This window comes from Echinococcus granulosus (assembly GCF_000524195.1).
Source record: "Echinococcus granulosus chromosome Unknown EG_S00093, whole genome shotgun sequence".
In the NCBI taxonomy this organism is placed as follows: Eukaryota; Metazoa; Platyhelminthes; class Cestoda; order Cyclophyllidea; family Taeniidae; genus Echinococcus; species Echinococcus granulosus.
In genome coordinates, this window is record NW_020170473.1 from 54,285 (window position 1) to 77,784 (window position 23,500).

The window sequence follows — 23,500 nt, forward strand, 5'->3', positions numbered from 1 at the left end:
ACTCACAGCGGTCACCGTAATAGCCGGTGCCTTGGCAATTGCAGACGGGATTGGTGCCAACAATGGTGCAGATGCCACCATTGAGACAGTAGTTCCGTGGGCAGGTGGTAACTCTATCCTCGCAGTGCAGGCCCGTATAGCCTGTGTTGGTGCAGTCGCAGTGTAGAAGAGTTTCACTCATTTTGGTACAGACACCGCCATGGAGGCAGTAGTCGGGAGTGCATCTAACCAGGTCTGCGACAAGGAAAACGGGAGGGCAAAATAACCAAGAATAATTGCCTTTTTTTGTGGGCTTGAGCGCAAAAAAGATCATGCAAAACGACGGCTATTCAATCATACCTACTTAATTTATTCACCTCTTTTCGAGGCTTGGTGAGAAGCGAAACTCAAAGGTAGGCGAGCAAGCAGGTTATTTATTAACCTCTACTTCATGATCAAATTAAAATCAAATAAAGTTGTTAGACAAAGAAATGGCTTGTACTGTAAATTAAGCACAGCTGGTGCACAGCAAATGCGAAAGTACGAATAGAATATATGTATGGTTGACATCTGTCAAGCATGGTGGGGACGTATTTAAACCACAACAAATCTTTTTGGCAACATTGGAAGCACGAATTGAACGGACAACAAAAAGGAGATAAGTGAAATGAAATACTAAAAAGACGAAAAATAAAGCAACATGCGTTTCAAAGTGCTTGGACAAGGAAGACTCACCATCTGTGATAAAAATCGAAAAAAGACCAAGGTTAATGCAATGTGCTTTGGGCAAATGCTAGTCTATGGGGAGTGTATACGAACTTTCTACGACTAATTCTCGGGGAGGCATCTACTGCGAGTCACCTATTCATTCTTACCTGGTTCGCAAACACATTCCGCTTTTAATGAAGATATCGTAATTTGATTTTAGTTGGAAAGTAGTATTTTGTGATAAAGGCATTTCATTTTAGCAAAACAACTTAATATTTATATTCAGAAACTTATTGAAAAAATAGGATAACTGATAATAGATATAAAGAGAGGAGACGAACTAGATGCGGTAGATGTTATCGAGTCAATATTGGTTCATTAGAATCACTACGTGAGTGAGAAATGCTAGCATATGCTACACCATTGCAGATTGCACTTCCAAACAATAATACACCAGCACAAGATGGATAAAGTTAGTAAAAATTGCCCACATAAATAAATACGGCTATCCTGTCTCAAAATATTTCGGAAATATGTTGAGCCGTACATGGTGGTGCTAGCCTTTTATTGTAAGAGCCACCATTGCTGGCAAGGATATCACTGCATTAAACAAAGTGGTGGTTTAAGGTGCATAACTCATTTAATTTTGCTCGAAACTTGGATTTTTTACATATTTTATGGCGAAACTTTTAAGTATATCCACTACCTCATCATAGAACACCAATCCATAACATTTGAACTATTATTACGGCAGGATCTCAAAGAAGACTAAGGCCTTGTTTACGGGTAAATTGAATGATGGCAACATTGGTGATAGTAACATCGAACCTTGAGGCTAGATGAAAAAATGTACTCAAGCATTGTTTCAATAATTCGCTTGCGCTAACCACTCACGGAGGGAGCCACTTTTAACATACTTAGGCCGGCCGAACCTCACTCTAACGGCAAATGAGCTCGTAAACTCACCACGGCAGTAGCCACGAATAATTTCCCCAGTGGGATAGCTCTCCAACTGTGTATCGTACTTCTTCAGCAAATCGACCAAAAAACGATCTGTGCGAGTGCTGAAACCGCCAAGGCAGCCGGTGAGCGCCGGGGGGCTACCCTCGTAGCCGCTGGGTAGGGAAGTAGGCGCATGGAGGCGAATAATTTCCAAAATTTTACTCCAAATTCCTGGCACTCCGCCAAAACCGAATGTTAGCGAGTTCAGTGTGTTGTGCTGCAAGCGGTGCCCGAAGGTCTACAAAGCAAGCCTCACGGGTTTAAAAGACCTCTCCGTATGTACCAGAAGGGCACAGTGAGTGATGGCGGCAAGAAGGAGGAATGATAAAGCAGATACAGATGGTAAAATGTCATGCAAATCAGCAGGTTTTGGTGATAAAAAGTGAAGGAGTAACACACTGACCCTGAGTGAAAGCGGTGATAAGTATAGTAATAATCAACAGAGAGATTGATACTCTGACTGAATAATTACACACTGACCGCACAACACAGAGACGTACCAATTGTGGCGATAGGTATGGTGCAAGAGTAAACACCTTGATCGTCTGCAATAAGGGTTAATAACAAAAATCCTACTAATTCCTTCTTTATCTCCCTTTACCCTAGGCGGCATTCCTACCACTAGTCCTGAACACTTTGAATGAAAAAAGGTGTTAACCTAAGGTGATGTTACGCATATGGTAAGTGTGAAATGAAACGATTTCGCTGAATGCATAGGCGATGAGGATGATGTGGTTCAAATGCAACTCACCGCTCCTTTGGCAATGATGACAGCCTAAGATGAGGGTTAGGATGAGGATTCAATGAAAGTGAGACAAGAGGCCGACCAGTCGTGACAGTTGGTGTCACGTGATTAGCAGCTAGTGTGGCGACTGGAACCCACCTCGGGGGCTGAATCATCGACAATGATGACAAAGCGACCCTTGACGCGGTCCAGACCGAAGGTGACGCGATGCCAACGATTGTCGGCGACGGAGATAGGACTGTTGATGATCTCGTGGACACCCGTTACTCCGCCGATTGAGTAGATGAGGTGCAGACGACCTTTGAGTATCATCAGGGTGAAGTGCGACCCCGTATTCTCATCTCGTGCCTGTATTGGGACACGGGAGAGCGGCTATCAGCATAATGCCCACAGACACACCTCACATACCTATTTCAACAAAAGCCCGTCGACTTGATGGACAAAAGAAAATGTTTTTTTTAATGTAGTCTGATTCATGTAATTCAAATGCAGCGTTAAGCTACACATCTAAACAGATAAGTAGAAATTTTCTCCCAAGCAGGCAGAAACATTAATACCAACGCTTTGAGATAATCGGTACATTTCTTAGTGAACACTTTTCCTCAGCATACGAAGATTCTTCTATCGCCCAATTTCATCTATGCTTTGACTCGATTCAAATTCGTTTGCTGTCGAACAATTCTTACTAATACTAACCTTTCATTCCATCTTGCTCTGTAAATACTCATAACAAAAGAGCACTCTCTGCAAATATGCATACACTGGGTTTTTAACAACAAATCCTTACGCCGTGATCGCAACGCAATTACTGGAGATAATTCTTCACGTTCCTCCCAATTTTTAGCGCTAGCCGAACGCGTGTCAACACAATCACTGACAAGGCAGAGACAAATTAAGAGGGCATGCGATCCATTTCAGAGCGCATCGTCACAACGCATCCCAGATCTCAGATACCCCATTTGATTATATTTTCTACCAATTAAGTACTTTTTAACCTTTCCACCAATAACGCTAACATGCGTCGGATTACTAGTTGTGACATTAGCTGATCCATGCACCTAACGGGCCCCATGGAAATAGATGCACTGCATAAGGTCTTAAAAGGGGGAAATGTGCGCTCAAACTCTGAATGAAACGCCGTTCCGTGTCACCAAGTTAGAGCCACAACTCTTTCAATCTTCCCTACTTCTCCGTCTCCTCATCTGTTTAAAGCGTCAATGTCGAAACTGTTCACGCTTACGTGAGCAAGAACGCCGTCGTATTTGGTCTTGAATTCCAGCAGCCACATGTCCCCAGCCTCTTTAGCCTTCATGGGGACTTGGATGGTGCCCCAGTTGAGTTTGGAAGTGCAAGTAATGGAGTATATGGGCTCCCGTGGCCAACTGGGGAAAGTTGGCAACTCAAGACGCGGCGTAAGGACGTCGGTGGTGTAATGAGTAGGCAGTTGCCGAGTACCAAAGAAGTCGTACTGGTTCCAGTAGAAATTGCGCATTTCACCAACAAACTTGGATCCTTTGGGAAGGAAGCCCGCCATGTTGCCGTAGGGTGGGGAGGCATAGTTCTCTGGCATCGGGCCGCCCACATAGATCTGCTGCGCAATGTTGTTAAAGACGCCCTTGGGGATTTCCACCACCAACACTCCATTGTTCTCACTCGCGTTGTCCACGCTGATGTAGAGGAATTGGGCCCGACGGCGTATCCGCAGAGTATGCCAGTTGTTGTCGTTCAAGCGTGGACTTTGCAGCAGAAATTCCTAGAAGAGATGCCAAACAAGATGTAGGATATTTTGTGCAAGGAATGCGGTCAACCCTTCTAGTCCGTAGATATCCCGAATTTCTTATCGTTTCGTAAAACTTACGACGGTCTACTAGACGTTTGGATGAACGAATGTACAGACCGATAGACTGAATAGAACTATATTTAACTTATTTTACCGTCCTCTTGCTTAAAATAAGCTATTTTGAGCACAGCAGTACAACCCCTAGGAGGAAGTACAAGTATCGCATCAACGACAGCAGTGCAAACCTTATAACGTTCAGAGTGCAATAAGTTTTGCTTTATTTAATCTTCCGTAAAAGCCACACTTTCGTGTGCCATGCGTTCTAATAGCAGGGTCCACGTTAAAGGGAGCAATTTGTCAGCTTAAAGTAAGTGCTAACGAAATACCCTCATTAAATAGGTCTTAAGTCAATGAAGGTATATCCGCCAACCGTCAAGCATTACCCGAACTAATACACTGCACGCCATTGATGTAACTACTCGAAACCCTCATGCGAGCCTAACTTGGGGCGAATAATTTTGCTCCATTTATTGCAAACTATTCGCATAGTGTGCCACCCATCAAAGTGCATTGTTGGCTCATCTCTATCGAAGACAAATGTGAATGAACTTACAGCGTCGCGAGGTGGTTTGCTGGCCTTATTCATGTTGGTGCTGACTTTTATGAGACCATTTTCGAGCTCCACACGGAAGTACTGCTTCTCTGCGGTTGATACAGCCACAAAAAGTGGTGCATAGAGGCTGTCCGTCTTGAATTGCAGGTTGATGTCATCTGTGTGTGTTGTCAGGGTGTTCATCTGGCGCTCAAAGTCAATCATTATTACGGTTTCACCATCGAAATCGACAATTGGTGCATCTTAAATGTAGCGGAATAAAACTTTATAACATTTTTACTGAAAATATTTAAGTAAAAAGCGGCCAAAGAAACCCCTTACCACGGTTGCATGCTTCGGAGCGTCGAATGTCCTCCACACCCTCTCTGAAGGTCTTGTCCGAGGCGGAACAATCACAGGCGAAGTTCATTGGCTCAAAGAAGGGATAGGATTGCTCGTGACACTGTCCACCACCGCATATTTCACGGTTGCAACGGAGATCGGGAGCTTTGCAGACTCCAAACTGTATGCCGCGGCTCAAATCAGTGTGCTGATTCATTCGACTAGTGAACGACACAGAGGAGACCAAGTTACGGCATATTTTCGAGCTTTAAGCACAAATTACTCAGTAAACAGTGCCATTATTCTATACATATCAAAAGACGTTCCGGTTCCAATCTCAATTGGGTCAACGTTACTGAGATCCGCATTCAAAGTCAACATCTACGAAATAAGTGGAGAGCCTTCAGCTAACATACTTTAAGCTTCTCAATGTAAACCATGTAGTATCCGTTTACTGAATCATAAAAGTCCTAACAGATTGTTAAGGGTTTAGTAAATCCTCAAAAAGCTTAAAATTAAAGTGCACAAAATAGACATATTCCGTGGAACGAGCTTCACAATGCTTCTTTACTGCTTTTGCTTTTAACAAAAAATATGTAGCTAGTGATTGAGCGCAATTTTCAAGAAGTTAAAGGCAAATACGATACAAACTTCCAAGGAAGTGCTTCTAACGAAATAAGTCATTTTGATAATGAAGGGAAGTTAGTTATTTTCGATCATATAAGGACAGTTTTCTGTTGTCAACAAACTAACCGGATGAACAAATTTTAGTTCCGTGAGATGATTTTGTGAGTAAATGTGAAGCTCAATTCACACATTTTTAACTCAAGACTCTTCTTTGACAGCCAAATGGTTCAAATTAGGGTTAAACTTTTTCTAGCAGTTCATTCAGAAACGAATGGCAAAGGTCAATTACTTGAATCAGTAAGTGGCTTCGCATCAGTGGATATCTGGACGATTTAAACTTCAATCGAATGCTTGGATAATGGATTTGAAGCTAAGTTCAGAAAAAGCCCGTGGATTTGGCTGAATCCGTGGATATGCAAGTCGGAAATTTCCCTGTCGGTCTGGATATATTAAGGAAGAAGGAAATAAACTTACGAGGCAGGATCAAGAAATTTGTCGTCATTGACACGAATAAAGTTGATACAACCGGCAAAGTTTTCCCGAGACCAGACGATCCAGGGGAAGCGCGATGGCTGGTCAATGCTACCGAAGTAGGTGTAGCTCGAGAATTCTGCCTGGTGCCGCGAGGTTCCTTGATCTACATCGATCTCTTGCCCGTTGTACTTCACCTGTCCCAATGATAACGGAGTACACAATCCATTAAATCCTACCGTCTTTCTATCCAAAGTTGGCATTTTCTGAGCTTTTGTGCCAAAAAACATCCAATCTACGACCTAATCAATTCCAAATAAATAAAAAATACTCAAAAATTTTTCATAATTATTTAAAAATGGTTCACATAAAAGTGGTTTTAAATTTGTAAAGGGTACAGAAAACCGTCTTCAAACGTAAATTGAAAATAACCGAAAAACAACAGAAAGTCTAGACCCAGTTTATTAGATTGATCACTCCTCCAAGCCGAAACTAGTCCGATTTGCTCAGAACTCAATTAATCAATAGTTTGTTCAAGTATTTTTAGTTGGATTTTGATCCAAAACACTCAAAAAAAAAAACATTTTAACAACAGCTTCGACTTCTAAAATTTAACTATTTCCTTCATTTTCTCGCCCCCTAAACATAAATGCTTTTTTGTCTTGTTGATGGCTAATTCAGCTTCATAAATTTATTACTATAAGTCGAAATATCTCCTATCAATTTAGTTTTATTTGGAAGGTAACTGTTATTGGGAACTTTCAGTTGAAAACAAAAACCTAAATCAAGTTCGTGAATAAAGCACAGAACCAGCAATCAGCGTAAGTCAAACAAACTTTCTTGTCACAATTAAAATGCTTACCAGAAATGATGCAAAAATGGTGACCAGATAAACAAATGCGCTAGAACAATATCGTTTAGCATAGCAATTAAAGTGGTCGTTCTGTGTTCTTTTTTCGAATATTCCACCAATATCTGAAAATTAACGGAGTTTTGCGGATGTTGATTGTTTGGGTATGTTACTACCTTTTAACGTTTCAAGTTCATATTCTTATCTAATTACTTGTCTGTATTACCTTGTCTGAGATCGACATCGCTTCCCGGATAACCTAACCGCTTCAACTTATTTAGCGCATCATCAGGTCGTGAAAAGAACGGACCAACAAACTCACAATGAAGCGATGCTGAGGCGTTCGCTCTACATACACTCGGTGGGCCGTTCCCGTGTTCACCTTACGGGAAGTCGGGTTCAACTGAATGTGCCTGTAGTGATCGCCGATGCCGTAGGCGAAGTAGACATTTCCATCGAATAATTCCACACACACAAAGTCTGTGTGCTCACGATCCGGTCCACTAAAAGTCCATTACGAGAGAGGACAAGGTAGATGTTGAATACAAAAGAGAACAAAGAGCAGTTCTTTTGCTCTCAACAAATAACTCAATAACCAAGCGATAATACATACGAAAATTGCGTAAAATATACCAAAGCAAGGGTTGATGATACATCAAACACGTTTCACAAAACAATAGCACTACAATTTCAACCAATCACTGTCAAGTGCCAAGCAGAATTTCGAAACTTCAACAGAGAAGTCAATAATTTTTAGCTCTTGTCAAACGACAGAAATGCATTTATTACAAGTAAAGTTTCCTGAGATCGACATCCTACGAGAATTATTGTGAGGTTAACTGTTTTGTTTAGGGCGTGTGCCACAGAAAAAGACGGTGACAAAGCCACGAAAATTACCCGTGTAAGTGGCTTTACCCTCTCTCCCCTCATCCCCGTAATACGACCAACGGACTATTGATTGGGTGCAAACAGCAGTGGATCACCACCCTCCAGAACACACTCGCGTGTATCAGCAACACTGCATGGGGATTGGCTTATACCAGCCTCCCACATGATGAATCGATACGAACGGGCCAATAGCCGGAGGACGTAGTGCCGCACACACGCGCACTTCTGTATACCTGCACACATACACAGTAATAAGCGTGTAGGTGTGGGATCGTCTGCCGCTGCTGCTTCCCACGAAGTAATCAGTTTTTTCGCGCAGTATGAAGACGGGCTGACGACGCAGAGTTCCACAGCATGTGCGTCGAAAAAAGTGCAGTATCACGTGCCCTCAGAACGTAAGAAAGTGGAAGAGGGAGGGGGAAGGAAAAATGACCCTAAAACTGCATAATGTTGACAGCCCCAATACCCCATTCTTGTGCGTGTATGATTATATCACGAAATTGTTTTATCCGTGGTTTACCACGAGTGCACAAAATTGCATTAATCTTCATTGTGAAGGTATTTTATTCTAGTCTTAAGTGGGATTGAATTGGGAAAATAATTTTATAACTGGTTTGTGAATCGGAGAAGAATGTTGATCCCGAAAGCCCAAATTTTTCGCCGGAAAGGTCGGTGTATATTTTAGCTGCCACAGGAGAACAATGTTAACCATAGCTATTACATAAATACAAAAATCTGGAATTTAAATTCGTTGTGAGGGTTAAGCCACTAAGTCAATAAAGTGGTGCTAAGATAATTGTAAAAGCCACCACCTCAGTGAAGTAAGCTAGGGAATAATTCGGGCGGCCGAGCGACGGTGGTCGCGCTACTTTAGTACCGATAACTACTCCACTCTCGGGGTTCATCAACAGCAACTGGAAAGGTCGAACACATTGAGCCTTTTTCTCCCACCAAACCTCGACGGCAAACTTAATTTTTATGCGCCACAAAAGTTGTGCGCACCAAACAAATTCAATTGATTTTTTAAATTAATGAGCTCTTAATACCGCGAAAAAGGCATCAACACTATCACATTCATGCAAGAACAAATTGAATAAATCAGGATCGGTTTACGCCTTGTTTGAAAACTGCCAGTATAGAAAAAAACTCGATTCCTTCCGTAACTTTGCAGTCAAAGTAACGACCTTATAAAGACAGCCATTTAACACGGCGCAATAACATGAAGTGTCTTGGCTAATGCATCAAAGTCCTGCAATGAAAATCCCTTTTGTTCATGGGACCCTTCAACCTCAGGGCATCATTCCTTCTTCCAATGAAAGAAAACCAATTTTACTAAGAAATGAGAGGATTTCATTGTCTTAAAATGGCTACAACCAACAGGCCCTATCAAAAGACCGAACGAAACCCATAGTTTTAACTTACAGGCCAAAACTTTAATGGAATTCTCACCAGTGATTATTAAATATTCAAATGCATGCTTTCATAGTTTTCACACCAGACTAGAGCATTTCTTTGAAATGGAAAATACGTACATATAGCCCACACTGTAAATACACTAATGAATTTAATCAAGAAGTAGCAGCGAAACTATCACTTCACAGATGTTTTTATCAGCGATGAAAACGAGAAATATCGCCTTGTATGGGGGTAGGAATGTACAGCTAAAGAACAAAAAACGTGAAAATTACTGCTACACAGAGTAGAAAACTGCAGAATTAACAGCCGCTAAAAGTTGGTCGCATTTTGAGCACAATTTGTAATGGACAAATAAGGAAACATCGCGTACCACACCTCACCGTTACCAAGATTAGTTGCCGAATGATTTACTCAATGATCGATCATCCGACAGTACAGGCATTTAGCTTTGGCTTCCATTCACAGTAACCCAAACGATGAATTTAGACATCATTTAATAGATCTCATAACGACTCGACGGTAAAACATTGCAGGGGTGTGAAAATGGCGGATAATTTCTGATTGATGGTATAATTACCACCAGTAACTGTGATTGAAATAACTTAATTAACAGTGCTCTTTTAGTCACAAATGGAAGGCGGTTTCGAATCCTGCAATGGAGCAAAAGGAAGTAGCTAGATGAATAGATGTGTGCACAGAGAAATGGAAAGATTTAGGGATCCGAGGTGGACGGGTGGATTTCGAATGGATAACCAGATGAAGGTGGGGTAGACTCACACAAAGAAGAGCACGCCATTGGGTTCGAAGGTACGGAACTCGATTTCGAAGGAATGGAAGACGGAGAAGTCCCAGGTGTCGAAACGCACCACTGAAGATTGGGTGCCCATGAAGGTGACGGGCATGGGCGAGGTGTGCAACGTGATGCCCGCATGGCCTCTTGTTGATGCCGTCGGCATGAGGAGAGAGGAATCTTTCGGTCGGAGTCGCGGTGAAGGACGGAAAGGCATGTGGTACTCATATTGCACGTCCCCCTTACGTAATACGTCACGCGTCCAATTTGGATCGCGGATCAACTCCAACATGTTTAGATTCGAGATGCCCGAACCCTCCTGAGTAATCTTTGCCTTTTGAAGGACGAAATATGGAGAATGACAAAGATTTAACGGAACTTTTTTGCCAGTTTGACTATTAAAAACTGTGTGGTTCGTTACTCAGCCAACTGAAAAAAATTTCATTCACTATTCAACGATTCTCTTCTTCGATGTTAAAGGGTTTTAAGAAAGGACCCCCGCTGATCTTTGGAAACAGGTAGGTGCTGAGCCCTGTCCTGTATCCACTATATGTTTTTTCCTTCCCTTAAATGGCTGGGACTAATTATAATTGAAAGCCAAACCAATCTAACGAAGGAATAGATGGTCATACTGAAAAACCACTCTGGAGAGCGTTTCTGACAAGAGCGTGTGTTTTTCAGCGTAGCAAAGCAAAGTCTGCTCAATGTCTTACTTGATTGTCTTATCTGATCTAGGACGTGTACTTCCCAAAGTTCAGGTTCAATTAAGGAGCACGAATAAACAAAAAATAAAACGTTTTCTACTAAACGCCTCCAGTGCGGCTCAAACAGCGTCAAATTTAGCTAAACTATGGCGAGAATCAAGGATCGAATGGCCACTGAATTATTCTAAATGTGAATTTAGTAATGAAATTTCATTTTTGCCTTCACAATATTCAACATCCAAGTGACAATTTAAGCTGTACTTAACCCACCAAAATTGACCTGGGAAAAAAGTACTGTTATGCCTTCACATACGACAAGCTCTCGTTGCTGTGGTATCCACACCAGCAGCTCATAGACTAGGAATCAAGAACTTCAAAGTTTCAAGGCCTCTCTGGAAACGCAACTGCAGCTGTAATCTCAAGTGTTTACTCAAAAACCGATTAAGCGAAGGTAGAACATGCGATAGTGTAAGAAAAGCAACTCACTACAGTGACACTACCGTCAAAGTTTCGAGCTACTTCACCATCAGTTGAAATCGCAGCATTGTCCGAACCACCAATGTAGATAACTCCATTCTCTGGAATCAATGGTGCCTTTCCGGAGACAATTTTCCTGAACCTTTGCTGTGTGCCAAGGCTCAGTCGAAGCTGGAAAAAGAAGCGATCAAGAGTTCCCAAAGGAGGCTCTGATTCATAGCTTCTTTTTATTTCACTTCAAGGCATCGTTTGATTTTTGAAATTTTCCGCTTCGCACACAAACACTAGTTCTTTTGAAATCTAACTTTTAGTTTAAATGATGAAATGCCAGTTATGTATGAGTAGTCTCACTTATTCGAAGCCAGTAAACCTAATTGATTGAGTTGCCAATTGGAAGCGAGTCATGTCACCTGTAGGGTCGAATCCGACACCAAATCGATAGAGGGAGGTGAATAATTACGTCTGCCTGAGCAAAAAATCACACGCTTCTACGCGTTTAGATTTGAGAATAATGTTCACTGTGGGCTGTACTCTTACTACGCCTTCCACAACTGCTCCCAAGTCGTCGCGATTAATTCGAGCGAAAAAGTCGCAATTAAGCACTTTCAAAAGTCCACTTCAGGCGGCGTATCGCAGACTGTAGGAGCATTGGATAATACCAGCAATTGTAAGAATAGACAAAATGGGTTAGCAAGCTAATAGATGAGTCGATGTCACTGACATTACACAATTATTCCCTTGAATAATTTGGTAAATTCACCAACCCACCATATTGCTAAGCTACTGTAATAATTAGATATTGCATTAAGATACTTTCTGGGTTTGTTTTACTTGGTCAAAATAGCACCATCTTGTCGCAAAAACTGCCATTTGTCACATGAATGCATTACTGATTTGAGCGTTTTTTTTGGAAAACTGAAGGAATCTCTTCCACTGGATTTATTATAAAAGAATATTTTGGACAAAGAAATTTATAAAAGCTACGCCATTGAACCTAATTGCTTTTTATACGCCTTTTTAACGACAGCGGAAGTGAAATATTTCACATACCACATCTTGGTAGCGATTAAGTCGCAAACGATGCGTTTTTCCGGGCTCCAAGGTCTCGTTGATGACGATCTCTTCGGTAAGTATCCTTTTGGCTCCATGGGTTTCATCGTACTCGATGTACTTGTAATAGAGCTTGGAATCCTGTGGTAAAGTTATTTTGTTAATACCTCAGTAGTTTAAGTTGCAATGATATATTTGAACAAAACGGACATTTCAGCCTCCTTTGGCTTAGCTGTTATCCTGGTGTTTCATGTCGCTCTCCCACGTCTTTAGCTATCCAGCTCTTCTGTATAATGCCAATAAATGCTACCTACTGAATGGAATATTAAGACTCAAGGAACGGCATTAGTGGCAATAATAGCCAAACTATCTGAAAAAAAACTACAATCCCGGTTTCATTGGCCACTCATCAAAGCAAAAAGTCATGTAAATAGGGCATCTGTCATGGATATCTGAATCTGTAGATACTCTCTACACCTTTGACGGATCTCCAATCTAGAATTCCGAAAAATTGCCACTAATTGAGGGTCAGATTTTAACCAATTCAAATGGTTCTTAAAAAACGGCTCAGTAGATAGTCTTGAAAGTGACGGTTATATCAAATCCTGGGAACATAATACTCCTCCACCCAAATCATTTCTTCTTCGATGTAATTCGTCTTGCAGAGATCCCTACATTCGAGAATACAAATCAAGTCTACAGCGTATGCTACCACTAATAGGCAGCATTATCTCTGTGATACGACCTGATCCTTTTTGATACGATTGATAAAGCCCCACAAAGAGCCATGTATTGAAAGGATATTTTTCGTATCGATGTATTTAACAACATGGGATTTTCCGTCTTCGCACTTCCGAGCAACGCTTTGATGCCCCAAGGCATTTGGTCCGTACTCATAGCCTTCCAGTCTTTCTTTGCATTAACGGACTACTTTGCGTCTTTTCAAGTCTTTGTGAATGGCTTAGGGGTGCTACAATACATATGTATGATTATAACAGGAAAAATTACTAGCCCTAAAAAGTCGATGCACAAAGTTACATCATAAAGTAGCGTATTTTCTTTTTCGTTAGCTCCTGACCCAGGACAAATGACGAAGCACGTGACCTCACAGAAGTTTACCTCAAAACACCTTTTCGCCGGAAACACTCACCTTGATAATGATGAAACTTTTGGACGCAGTTCCCTCAGCGAACCACAGTAGGCCCGAGGTGACACCTGGCTTGATGGCAAAATCCAGTGCTACCTCTTCTCTCCCCACCTCCGCGTCCAACCGCGGCAGCTTGATGCGATTGCGAAAATCGTAGCGCACGAAGCCGTTAGTACCCTCAAAGTTCAATACTGAGACGTTAGCCCCCCTCTCATAGCTATAAACATTCCTTCGGGACCGCTTGAGGATCGTCATCTCTTCATTAGCAACGCTGACGGCGGTGAGGACTCTTCGAGTATGGTTAGTAGGTCCAACGTGGATTCCAGCGGGCGGAAGGGAACTTGGCAAGACTTGTGGACCGACAAACACGCGTATATTCCCAAAAGCCCATTCACCCTCCGGGGTTGATATAGCGAGATCCATTTCTCCGGTGTCTGGTTTCACCACTACCTCCACAGTGGTCCAATCAGAAATACCACCAGGGAGACACGCCTCAGAGATGACATGATTGGCCCATGAGGCCCGCACAATGCCAGAGGCGGGCTCGTAGTCAACGCGGAGGTGCGGCTCCACAGTGACAAGGTTGAATGGATCTCTTTCACCCACTGTTCTGTCCACGTCCTCCACGAGAAGAAAGTTGAACCGCAGGTAGACTTCATCTGATGACAGTGATGATAATGGAATTTCAACTGCCTTGTGCTTTCAAATCGTACCCATAGATGGAGTGCTATGGAATCATTTGACGAGCTAAGCGTCAATGCCAAATTTGCATAGCTCACTCAGTCACACACACTTGCACACAAACAGATGCAGCGGTGACGTCTTAGCAAATGACCTTGAGGCACCAGGCTTGCTGGCTACTCAGGCCAAGCATAAAACCCCACTAATTCCTTAGTATCGACGGTGACTATTAACCAAATGCAAATAGGATACAGATATGCATATTCATATTGGCCTTTCTATCGACCACGAAATTAAAAATATTAAACTGACATCTAGCTGCTAGAAGATTAAGCACAGTTCAAAAGTACCAAAAGGGAAACATATATTTTAGCAAGTATAAACGCACTTCTTGGACAGGCGGAAGTATTCCAGGGACAACTACGAGTCTCCACTGGTGTCGGTTGAGCGAAAAGTCCAATGGTAGAGTACCAAGGGAACATTTCACCCGAGGGCATAATCATTTGGGAGGTGAGCGAGTCATTGCTACTTAAATCCATAGGTGACACATGTGCGAAGGGACCCCCGTAGGTTGAGTCCAATCGTACAAAAAGGAAGTCGGATCCCACCTCTTCGCCTTCTGCATCGCGCTCAAATCTCAGATCCATTTCTTTATCGAGGAGGTTGAGATAGCCTGAAAGTTTGAAGCCGAGTGCACCATGTCAAAGGCATTGTCGTTTTAGTGAGTCTTTAGTCAAAGAGCATGCTATGTGCGCTTACGTGTGTGGCAACGGATAATGCTGGCTATCAATGAATGGTAGAAAAGAGTTGGTTTCTCCATTCCCAAGTGCGAATTGCCATGGCGGAACTTGCGCATGGCCCTTCCCACTCCGGAAATGGGTACGCTACTATGTCTTGCTGCACCGTGAGAGTAAAAGCGTTTGCGGTAAGGCGCAGAAACATCAATTCATCACTGCAAATTATTTCTTTTCAGAATCAGTGTTTACATTGAGTAAGTTTTTCTTTAAGATGGTAGTGTTAATATTCACAAATCTAAAATATGCAATGAGATGAAAAGTTGCAGATTTTGATGCAGTGTACCAGCAAAGGCGTAGGGCTTAAATGAAAGGTGACCAATACATAATTCTGGTTTTGGTGTGTCACTGAGAGAATTTGTGCTTTGGGACGAAAAGTACAACAAAATGAAGTCTTCAAATGGCACATGCTTAATATAAAGACGCAGTTGGTAGCCTCTCATGTTGGGGTCGAGACACTCACGCTACTAGCCGCTGGAATTTTACTACGCTTGGACGTGGGAGGGGGGGTGTGATGTTCTGCCGGTCATTTTTCTCATAAAACTATGTAGACATGTAGCGCAAGAGCGCTATTTGTAAACTTGTTTTCAAATTCGTCTCGTACACGATTTGGTTGACTCCGACCACGTAAAAATACTGCAGTGTCCAGAGGCAGTATTTTTTTTAATATTTTGGTGACAAAGTGCCCTACCTCATGGTGTTGCACACACATTATACAAATGCACATTTTTCACAAAAAAAGAAATACAAAAGCACAATTAAGTGTAGTATAAGCCAGGCATACTGGCATAGAGAGCTTGCCAGCTTTCATTTGAAATATCGACTAACAATCCAGCAACAAGGAGCAGTAGCACTTTGTAGGAGATTAGATTCAATGGATTTGCACAAAGTTACAAATCTTCTCGGTAAGTTGCAAAATCACTCATCCTAATGCATAATTAATAAAAAAATCACTCGGAACCCAAAAAAGACCAGTAGATTTTTCTTGTTCAACTTTTAACGCATGCAGGTGAGAGTTGCGCACAATCGGAGTTAGCAAATATTGCGAATCCTTGTTTTTAAACTCGTCTCAGTACGTTCATGCAATAAAAAGTCAACCTTTATCAGAAAAATTGAATTTTACACAAACAACAACTGAGAGATTGATCCGCCAAATAAGGGACATTGACGTATCAGAAAGTGAAAAAACAAAGCTTTCTCAACAAGTTATGGCAAAATGAAAAGAAAAACTAACAGCTCAAAGCTGAAGAGATTTGGGATTCATGGTGTTGACTAATTTTGTTGATTGATTACTTCCATAAATAAAAGTTGGGGCTACAGTGGTACTTCCCTCCATCAAAGACTAGGATGATCCGTTATGACTTTATACGTCTCCTTACTTAGCACTAATTGGTGACTAAGATTGTTTTAGACGAAAGGAGTGGGAGTGAGGACATGGCTTACGTCCAGGTTCAGCGACCTCCTTCACCACATAGTCTCCATATGACGGTTGAAGGAGGAAGAGGAGCAGGGGAAGTAAGTGCAGGAAACTCCATAGAGCTCTACGTTCGTGCATGGCGAACGCAAGAGAGATAGGACTGTTCCACTCAGATGACAGTGACTGTGTTACTTGATGGTATTCCAAGGCCGAGCTTCTGATATGAGCGTCTATGCGTGAATGCTTGCGAACATGCACGTCGGCGTTCCTACGCCTAATCGTGGAAGTGTGCGTTGGCGCACGCATTGAACATTTCTGTCGCACACGTGCAATGCCTCTCAAATAACCAATCACTGCACTCGGGGCGGCACACGCGACACCGGATTGGTGCAGAGCGTGAGAGCCACTGACGAGTCAAAGGTAGATGCACTGATGGCGGTAGTGCTGACTAATCACACACCTTGTGTAATCTCTTCGCCCCCGAAGTCGATGACTAACCGATGGCCCCACCATCGTGGTGACCAACGCCCTTGGGAATTGAAGCATCAGCAACAACACCTGGCTTTTTTACTTCTAATGCCGCACAAAATTAAAAACTTCACGGCTATCCTATTAGTGGATTCCAACTTTATGCTACGAGCGACCCATGCAAACCGCGTTTTAGTCTTGAATTGTGAATCCTGATAAAAAAAATTACAAATATCTAGAGGCCCCTTCCATTCATTTTTCCTCTAAAATATGCGTGGATTCGACTTGCCAAAATGTAACCAGCAATGTGCAATCAACTGAAACGTGGGATATGTGCTTCTCGTCAGGAAAACGTAAAGACAACTGCAATATCCCTTGCTTTATAACCTAAAATCAATTTCACTTGAAACCATCTTTGCAAAATCAAGTTTTGTTGACCCACCGAATTTAAAAGGTTCTTAAATATGGTAAAATTCTGAAGTAAAACACTAATCTACAGTTAGCTATTGAATATCAAATTGATGACACCCTAGTAATTTGATGATTTCAAATTTGCAAAATTGTGAAAAGAAATAAAAGTTTGGGTTAAATTAATTTCTCTTCTTGTAAGCTAGTAATTAAAACCAAATAATTGGAACACATATTCCCTGATTGACCTTTCCAACCCTTAAGACCCATGTGCGGTGCACCTATTTCCATGGATTCCGTCAGTTGTATGGATCAGCCAACTTCACAACTACCTATCCGACATATATTAGCGTGATTGGTGAATCAAAAAGGTCGAAAAGTCCCTACCTGGTAGAAAACAACATGGTGAGGCATCTGAGATCCGAGAGCGGTCGTGACGATGTACTCTAAAATGGATCGTATGGCTTCAGCATGTCGTCGATTAAGTCAATATGGCGAATGCTTAGCATCAATTCCCAAATGATCATCGCAGTGTGTCTTATTAAACAAACGCTCGGATGGCCCCGAATCCCATTATTAAACACTAGAGAGTTGAAGCATATACCTAGCTTAAACCCACTTACTCATTTCCCTCGTTTTAATTAAACTCCGGGGGTCATTACTCATCTCTCTCACGTTGATCGACGTTCAGACGAGAGGTGTTTGCCTCACTTCTGGTTAATGCATTCCAGTGATGAAGCACAAGCGGTCCCAGGGCGAATGGTCCCTGTGTCTATTGCAGATTGCCCAATTTTCCGTCAGTATGTTCTGATTTTCTACACCGTACCGAAGAGCGATGTATGCAATGTAATCTCAATGGTTTTTAGGAAAATTTGACAACCCCTCGAACACTAGTAAAACGAGCATTCATACGCATGCGCCAGATGGGTTTGGGTGTTTGTATATTCAAATCACCACACTAGTTTAGATAAAACGCAACTAAAAGACTAAAGAATAAAGTGAACGTACTGCGAGGATGGATGAAGATACGAGAAACTCCTCATTACTCCAATGAAGTGGATATCAAAGGAGTAGGTAAAGATTAAGGATGCGTAATACTGACAAGTAGTTACTTTATGGGAATGCGTGGACCTTACTTGAAACGCATTACCAAAAAGGCGGCTTTTTAATAAGATTAAAATTGGCGACTAGCGAAGTTGAAAATGCATTAAATAAAAGCGATAATGAGGAGTTAGAAACGTAATATCTTGCGGTCGACCTGCGAATTCAACTGGAGTACGACGTCCACATGCATGAGCGGATGCTTACGACATATCACAGGAAAACGTATTAATTATCAGGACACATTACCGTATCAAAAGTGAAACGTCTACAAGCCATAAGCATTTCACATTATACTTTGTGCCTGTTTCTCCTATCCCCGATATGAACGCTTCAAATCCTTCATATTGAAAGTTGGAGAGGAGTCCTTGGTCTTCTCTAGAAAATTTCTTCACATAAATGAAGGGCGAAAATAGGTCAAATAATTGGATGGTGGCAGAAAGTCAATTTCTTTCACCAAGTTTGAGGTACCATAGACAAAAATTGTGGTTAATTAACGGACCACAAAAGCCTGTTACACGAAGGTATCAAGTAAAAACATGTGTGCAAAATTTGCATAAAATTTGAATGATTCTATTGTTTATTGCTTTCCTTAAATTAAAGTGCTAATAAACTCCAGTGACTGACGCAGCTTGTATATTCACCAGAAGAAAACCAATTGTATAATTCATCGGGAAAAAAACTAACAAAGATTGACGTTTTGAAGACAATGATTTAACTGATTATAATAATTCATCCCTTGTATCTCTTCGTCCTACTAATAGTTGAAACAGGGCTTCTTCCAAATTTTAATTGACACCCATATCAAACGGAGTAAAACCTCGCAGAGTGAGAGTATTTGTTTTCGCTTCAAATGGTGAAACAATTAGCGCTTGGAGAAGAAAAAGTGGTGCATTTTTAAACAACTTACAAGCCTCTCATTTGGCGACTATTTGGAGCAAAACATGGCAGAACGCCTTGAGAGGTTACTAAAATTGTGAAACCCTTAAGTGTTAAGCCAAAGTATCACCAACACTTTAAACAACGGTGTTTCATTCTTATCCATGCTATTTGAAATCTCACACAAGCAACAAACTCTTTTAACAGAAAAACAGTAATCTACTGGGGGGGGACCCTTACCTCGTAACCTTATGATATTATGCATATTGAGGTTGAAATTACCTCCTGATTCACAGAAAGTAGAAATTTTCCAACATGAATGCAGTTTTTTGTTTTGGCTGCCTTCGAAATAGGCACTGTTGCATTTAGTCTGACCGCTGCAGAATTACCAAGGCTGCATAAGACACCCGAAGTAATGAGTGAAAAAACCTTTAGAGCAAGAACTCCGCCGGGTTCTGCGTCAAAGTATCCAGCTGGTTAGCGGGGTATTTTATCGAGTGTACTCAAATTAAATTAACCGGTTGCACGCATGCAAATACACACGCAAAGGGAGGGTATGTGTGTTTCCAATCGGACTATTTGACATCGCGTTGTAAAACTCAAAATCATTGGAATTGGTGTTTTTTTCTTGCGAGAAAAGTGGTGCCCGTTTCCCCGGTTCAAATCAGCATGACGGTTCAAGCCAAGTAGAACGCCTTAACGCGTTTTTCAACGACATAAGAAGTCTTTTCATTGAATGATTAAAACATATACGAACTTTGAAAAGGCGAGTACATTCAATCCTAGGAATCATCATTTCAAATTCCACTGTTAGCATCAGATTCGTTTAACGATTGAACAACAAAAGGTTCTTGATTTCTGAAATGGATGTCAGATCTGGGTGGGAACTGATACTGGGAAATTGCACTTCACCCCTTACGATCCATCACTCCGGGATGTTTCTATGTGTGGATTTAACAGTGACTGCCTAAAAAATATACCAAAAAGCCAAAAGTTTCCTTTTGAAAGCAACATTCACTACAGCGTTAACGTTACATGGCTTCGTGGAATGGAGTTTAGACTAGTCAATCCATCTGAATGTCTATATTTCTCCAAACATGACTTTCTTTGACAATTTTTGAGACACAGCAATCTACTTACAGTACCAAGTAACCGAGCCTAATTCATTGCACTTCCGTAGATAACTTTATAGAAACTGCAATCGCGCATGCTTACATCCAACTGCCAGATGCAGAGGTAATTCGATGCTTCATTGAGAATACCTTCGTAAACGGGTGCAATCTGATCGTGTATCACCAACAGACGGTGACTGAAGGACGAACAAATGTTCTTTTCGCTTATACCTTCCATACCGAGGCTGTAGAAAAAAAGCTGTTTAGCAGTCAAACCGCGCTGTTCCAAATACCTTCAGTCGACACCTTGCCTTCTTCGCGTGCACACACTTCCAACAGGTACAGGTGAATATTTTACGCTGACTAGAAATGACAATTCTTGGTAAAAAATTGCGACTATGAAGAAATACTCTTTGTGGAAACACGGACATTTCTCATATTTCCTTCAAACAAGTGTCATTGCTACATTTGACTGACCCAGAATGTGCACTTCCCATAGAGCGCGGTTCAAACTGCCACTTTACCACCGTAATTTAAATCGTGTCATCATTTATCTGCGAACAATGACCACCATCTCCTAAAATCCCTATATAAAACGATATGCACACACACACACACCATAGAGACGTGGATTACGACAACACACTACCCATTAAAACAAATCATCTGATTTGAGATGACAACAATGTTGTTTCATGGATATGATGAACGAGAATACCTTCTCCATTTTGTTCTAGAATTAATTGATAATTGCCTGGCAGAAGTATTGCCAAATCCAACCTGATTCTTTTCCCATTAGCTACCATTTGCTTATTTTTATTGCATCCCCATCTCTCGTACAGAAAAAAAAGCAAAAGAGATCTTCCACTTAGCGACCTGATAAACTTAAAACAAATATAGGCTCGCAATCTTCTAAGTGAGAGAGGGAAAGGAATAACTGAAAGTTTTTTCGGGCAGCAAGTCAGCCAGTCTATAATCGGATTGGCAGAAACAAGAACCGGGACTGAGTAACTAACACGGTGGCCGTAAGTGAAACCGTGGCTACCTAGGAGTAAGAACCCCGCAGAATGCAAGTCTAGAATGGTCACTTTCACTACCCTTACAATAAAAAGGAATTGAGCAATTGATAAAACTATTGCTCCAAAAACTTTCTTTTAAATATACAAAAATGCAGCCAGAAAACGAAAAAATCTCACGTAAAAAAAAGAGAATTTGTGCAGCATTGGACCGAAGTAACTAGCCGTTAAAAGAGCTTTATTTCAAAAATACGCCATTTTTACATGGAGACTACAAAGATATACAATCGGTACATGATCAACGGTGATGTACTTTGTTAGATGTTCGAAATAACAACCCTGGGGAAAAAGGGGAAAACCCTCTTAATTAAGATTCATTTTTTATCCACAAACCCTTTAGGATTGCGATGAAACTCACACAGCTATGGAAATAAAGCAATCGTATCAAAATGCTGCATTGTGCGCAGCTTAATAGCACTATTCTCAATGCTTTTTAATGGGAGTAGTAATGGAATGTTACCTATCCAAGGAAAGTGCTTTTATAGAGTGCAGTCGGTCCACAATTCCCACAAATTTAACCATTTTACATTCCCCAGGGTAATACAGATATGATGGGAAGATCTGCCACTAAAGTATTATATCTCTCTTTGAATTTGTCACATTCACCACGTTCAAAGATAGCTGCTTCTAGACTAGTAGGGGCAGTGAGACTTTGTCAGAAACAAGTTTGTCAAGCAAATCTACGAAATCACCATCGAAATTAATATTACCAACCCATTCAGTATTCCAATGTTACTCAACATTATCGAAAGCATTTCTCAACTTTCACTAAGGTTCCGTTAGTTGGTAAATGTTTCATATAGAATTCACTCATAAAATTTGAACGCCTTGGATAACCATGTCTAAAGAGGTCCAAACAAGGTTATCATCAAGAACTTTGACACAGTGAACGATATAACTGAAGACAAAATGGATAAAAGAATAGGACTTTTAAAGGTTTTAATGCAAATCACATAACTGTTGGTAAATAATTTTCCCTTTTTTTCTCAAAGTAACATGCAATTCTTAAGTATTCTATACACAATGCAAATTAAGGCGCTCGATATACTGTGCCGCAGCAGTTGGCCACTGACTCTATCCATCAATTCCAAAAAAAGCAGCAATAACTGCTGCTGAGGAACTATCACACTGAGAAAAGGATTAGTAAAGTTAAATCTATTATCAAAACACAAGAGCTTGTACTATTCCATGCAGTCGATTCTGTCTTCGTAACAAAACCACCAGTTATGAAATGTAAGCAGGTGGAAAGAGGCTGGCAGCTGTCAACAGAGTGGCTATTTTTAGAAGCAGGGTTGTGCATGCGTACGCGCGTGCGCAAAGGCAGGCGTGCACCCGAACCGCCCGGACGTCCACCCCAATCGATTAGACGGGTAGCGGCGGATGCCAAGATGGGAAACATGCGTGTGTGCTTGGGTGTGTTGGGGCTACTTTACCTATTGTGCGATAGGCCAGTCTCGGTCTTGATTCAAGTCCCTAATTGCATTCAACATTGCTTTGATGGATGGCACTTGGGTAGTGTAGGCGCATAGTAAGGCCAGTAACGCCTACGACTCAGTTCCAAACAGTTTCTTAAGGTGTCATTTAGCTAAAATCACTTACCATTTCCCAAATTATGCAGGGCATGCTGATTTTTAACTGGTCTATTAACGGAGGAGACCAAGGTATTATCGGGACCAAATCTCAACTCCAGCGATGGGCGGAAGCTAAACTAAAAGAAATTAGAGATTCTTCTAAATTGGATCCACAAATAGAATAAGCTTAATTTAGGCTTAGCAATAAGCACCGAATTGACCATGAGAAAATGGCACTACCAGTAACGGCAAATAAATAAACGAATAGTAGATGGAAATTTATGTACGTTCTCGGGAACACGCGATGATTACTCACTTACGCTGACAATGGACTTCACTTCTAGAAAAAATCCTCAGCCAATGCCTTCGAAGGGAGGTAAACTAAAAACCCATACCCCTCAAAGGTGTGTATGGGGTAGCTTTTT

At 41.4% G+C, this 23,500-nt stretch overlaps 1 protein-coding gene across 1 annotated transcript in view; it reads right to left on the reverse strand. All coding sequences in view use genetic code 11, as the record gives it.

The window, feature by feature from the left end:
* Positions 1–22,903, reverse strand: part of EGR_08001 (Neurogenic locus notch protein) — a gene marked incomplete at both ends in the record, with an annotated part of 41,510 nt that extends 18,607 nt beyond the window's left edge. The window contains 16 exons of the mRNA XM_024497250.1: positions 7–292; positions 1,625–1,927; positions 2,573–2,782; positions 3,675–4,187; positions 4,753–5,069; positions 5,149–5,369; positions 6,250–6,443; positions 7,419–7,599; positions 10,178–10,524; positions 11,381–11,542; positions 12,422–12,562; positions 13,572–14,227; positions 14,638–14,922; positions 16,487–16,734; positions 20,579–20,673; positions 22,811–22,903. Coding sequence (XP_024348313.1) covers positions 7–292; positions 1,625–1,927; positions 2,573–2,782; positions 3,675–4,187; positions 4,753–5,069; positions 5,149–5,369; positions 6,250–6,443; positions 7,419–7,599; positions 10,178–10,524; positions 11,381–11,542; positions 12,422–12,562; positions 13,572–14,227; positions 14,638–14,922; positions 16,487–16,734; positions 20,579–20,673; positions 22,811–22,903 — 4,252 coding nt within the window. The remainder of the gene's footprint in view (positions 1–6; positions 293–1,624; positions 1,928–2,572; positions 2,783–3,674; positions 4,188–4,752; positions 5,070–5,148; positions 5,370–6,249; positions 6,444–7,418; positions 7,600–10,177; positions 10,525–11,380; positions 11,543–12,421; positions 12,563–13,571; positions 14,228–14,637; positions 14,923–16,486; positions 16,735–20,578; positions 20,674–22,810) is intronic.
* Between the last annotated feature and the right edge of the window lie 597 nt (positions 22,904–23,500).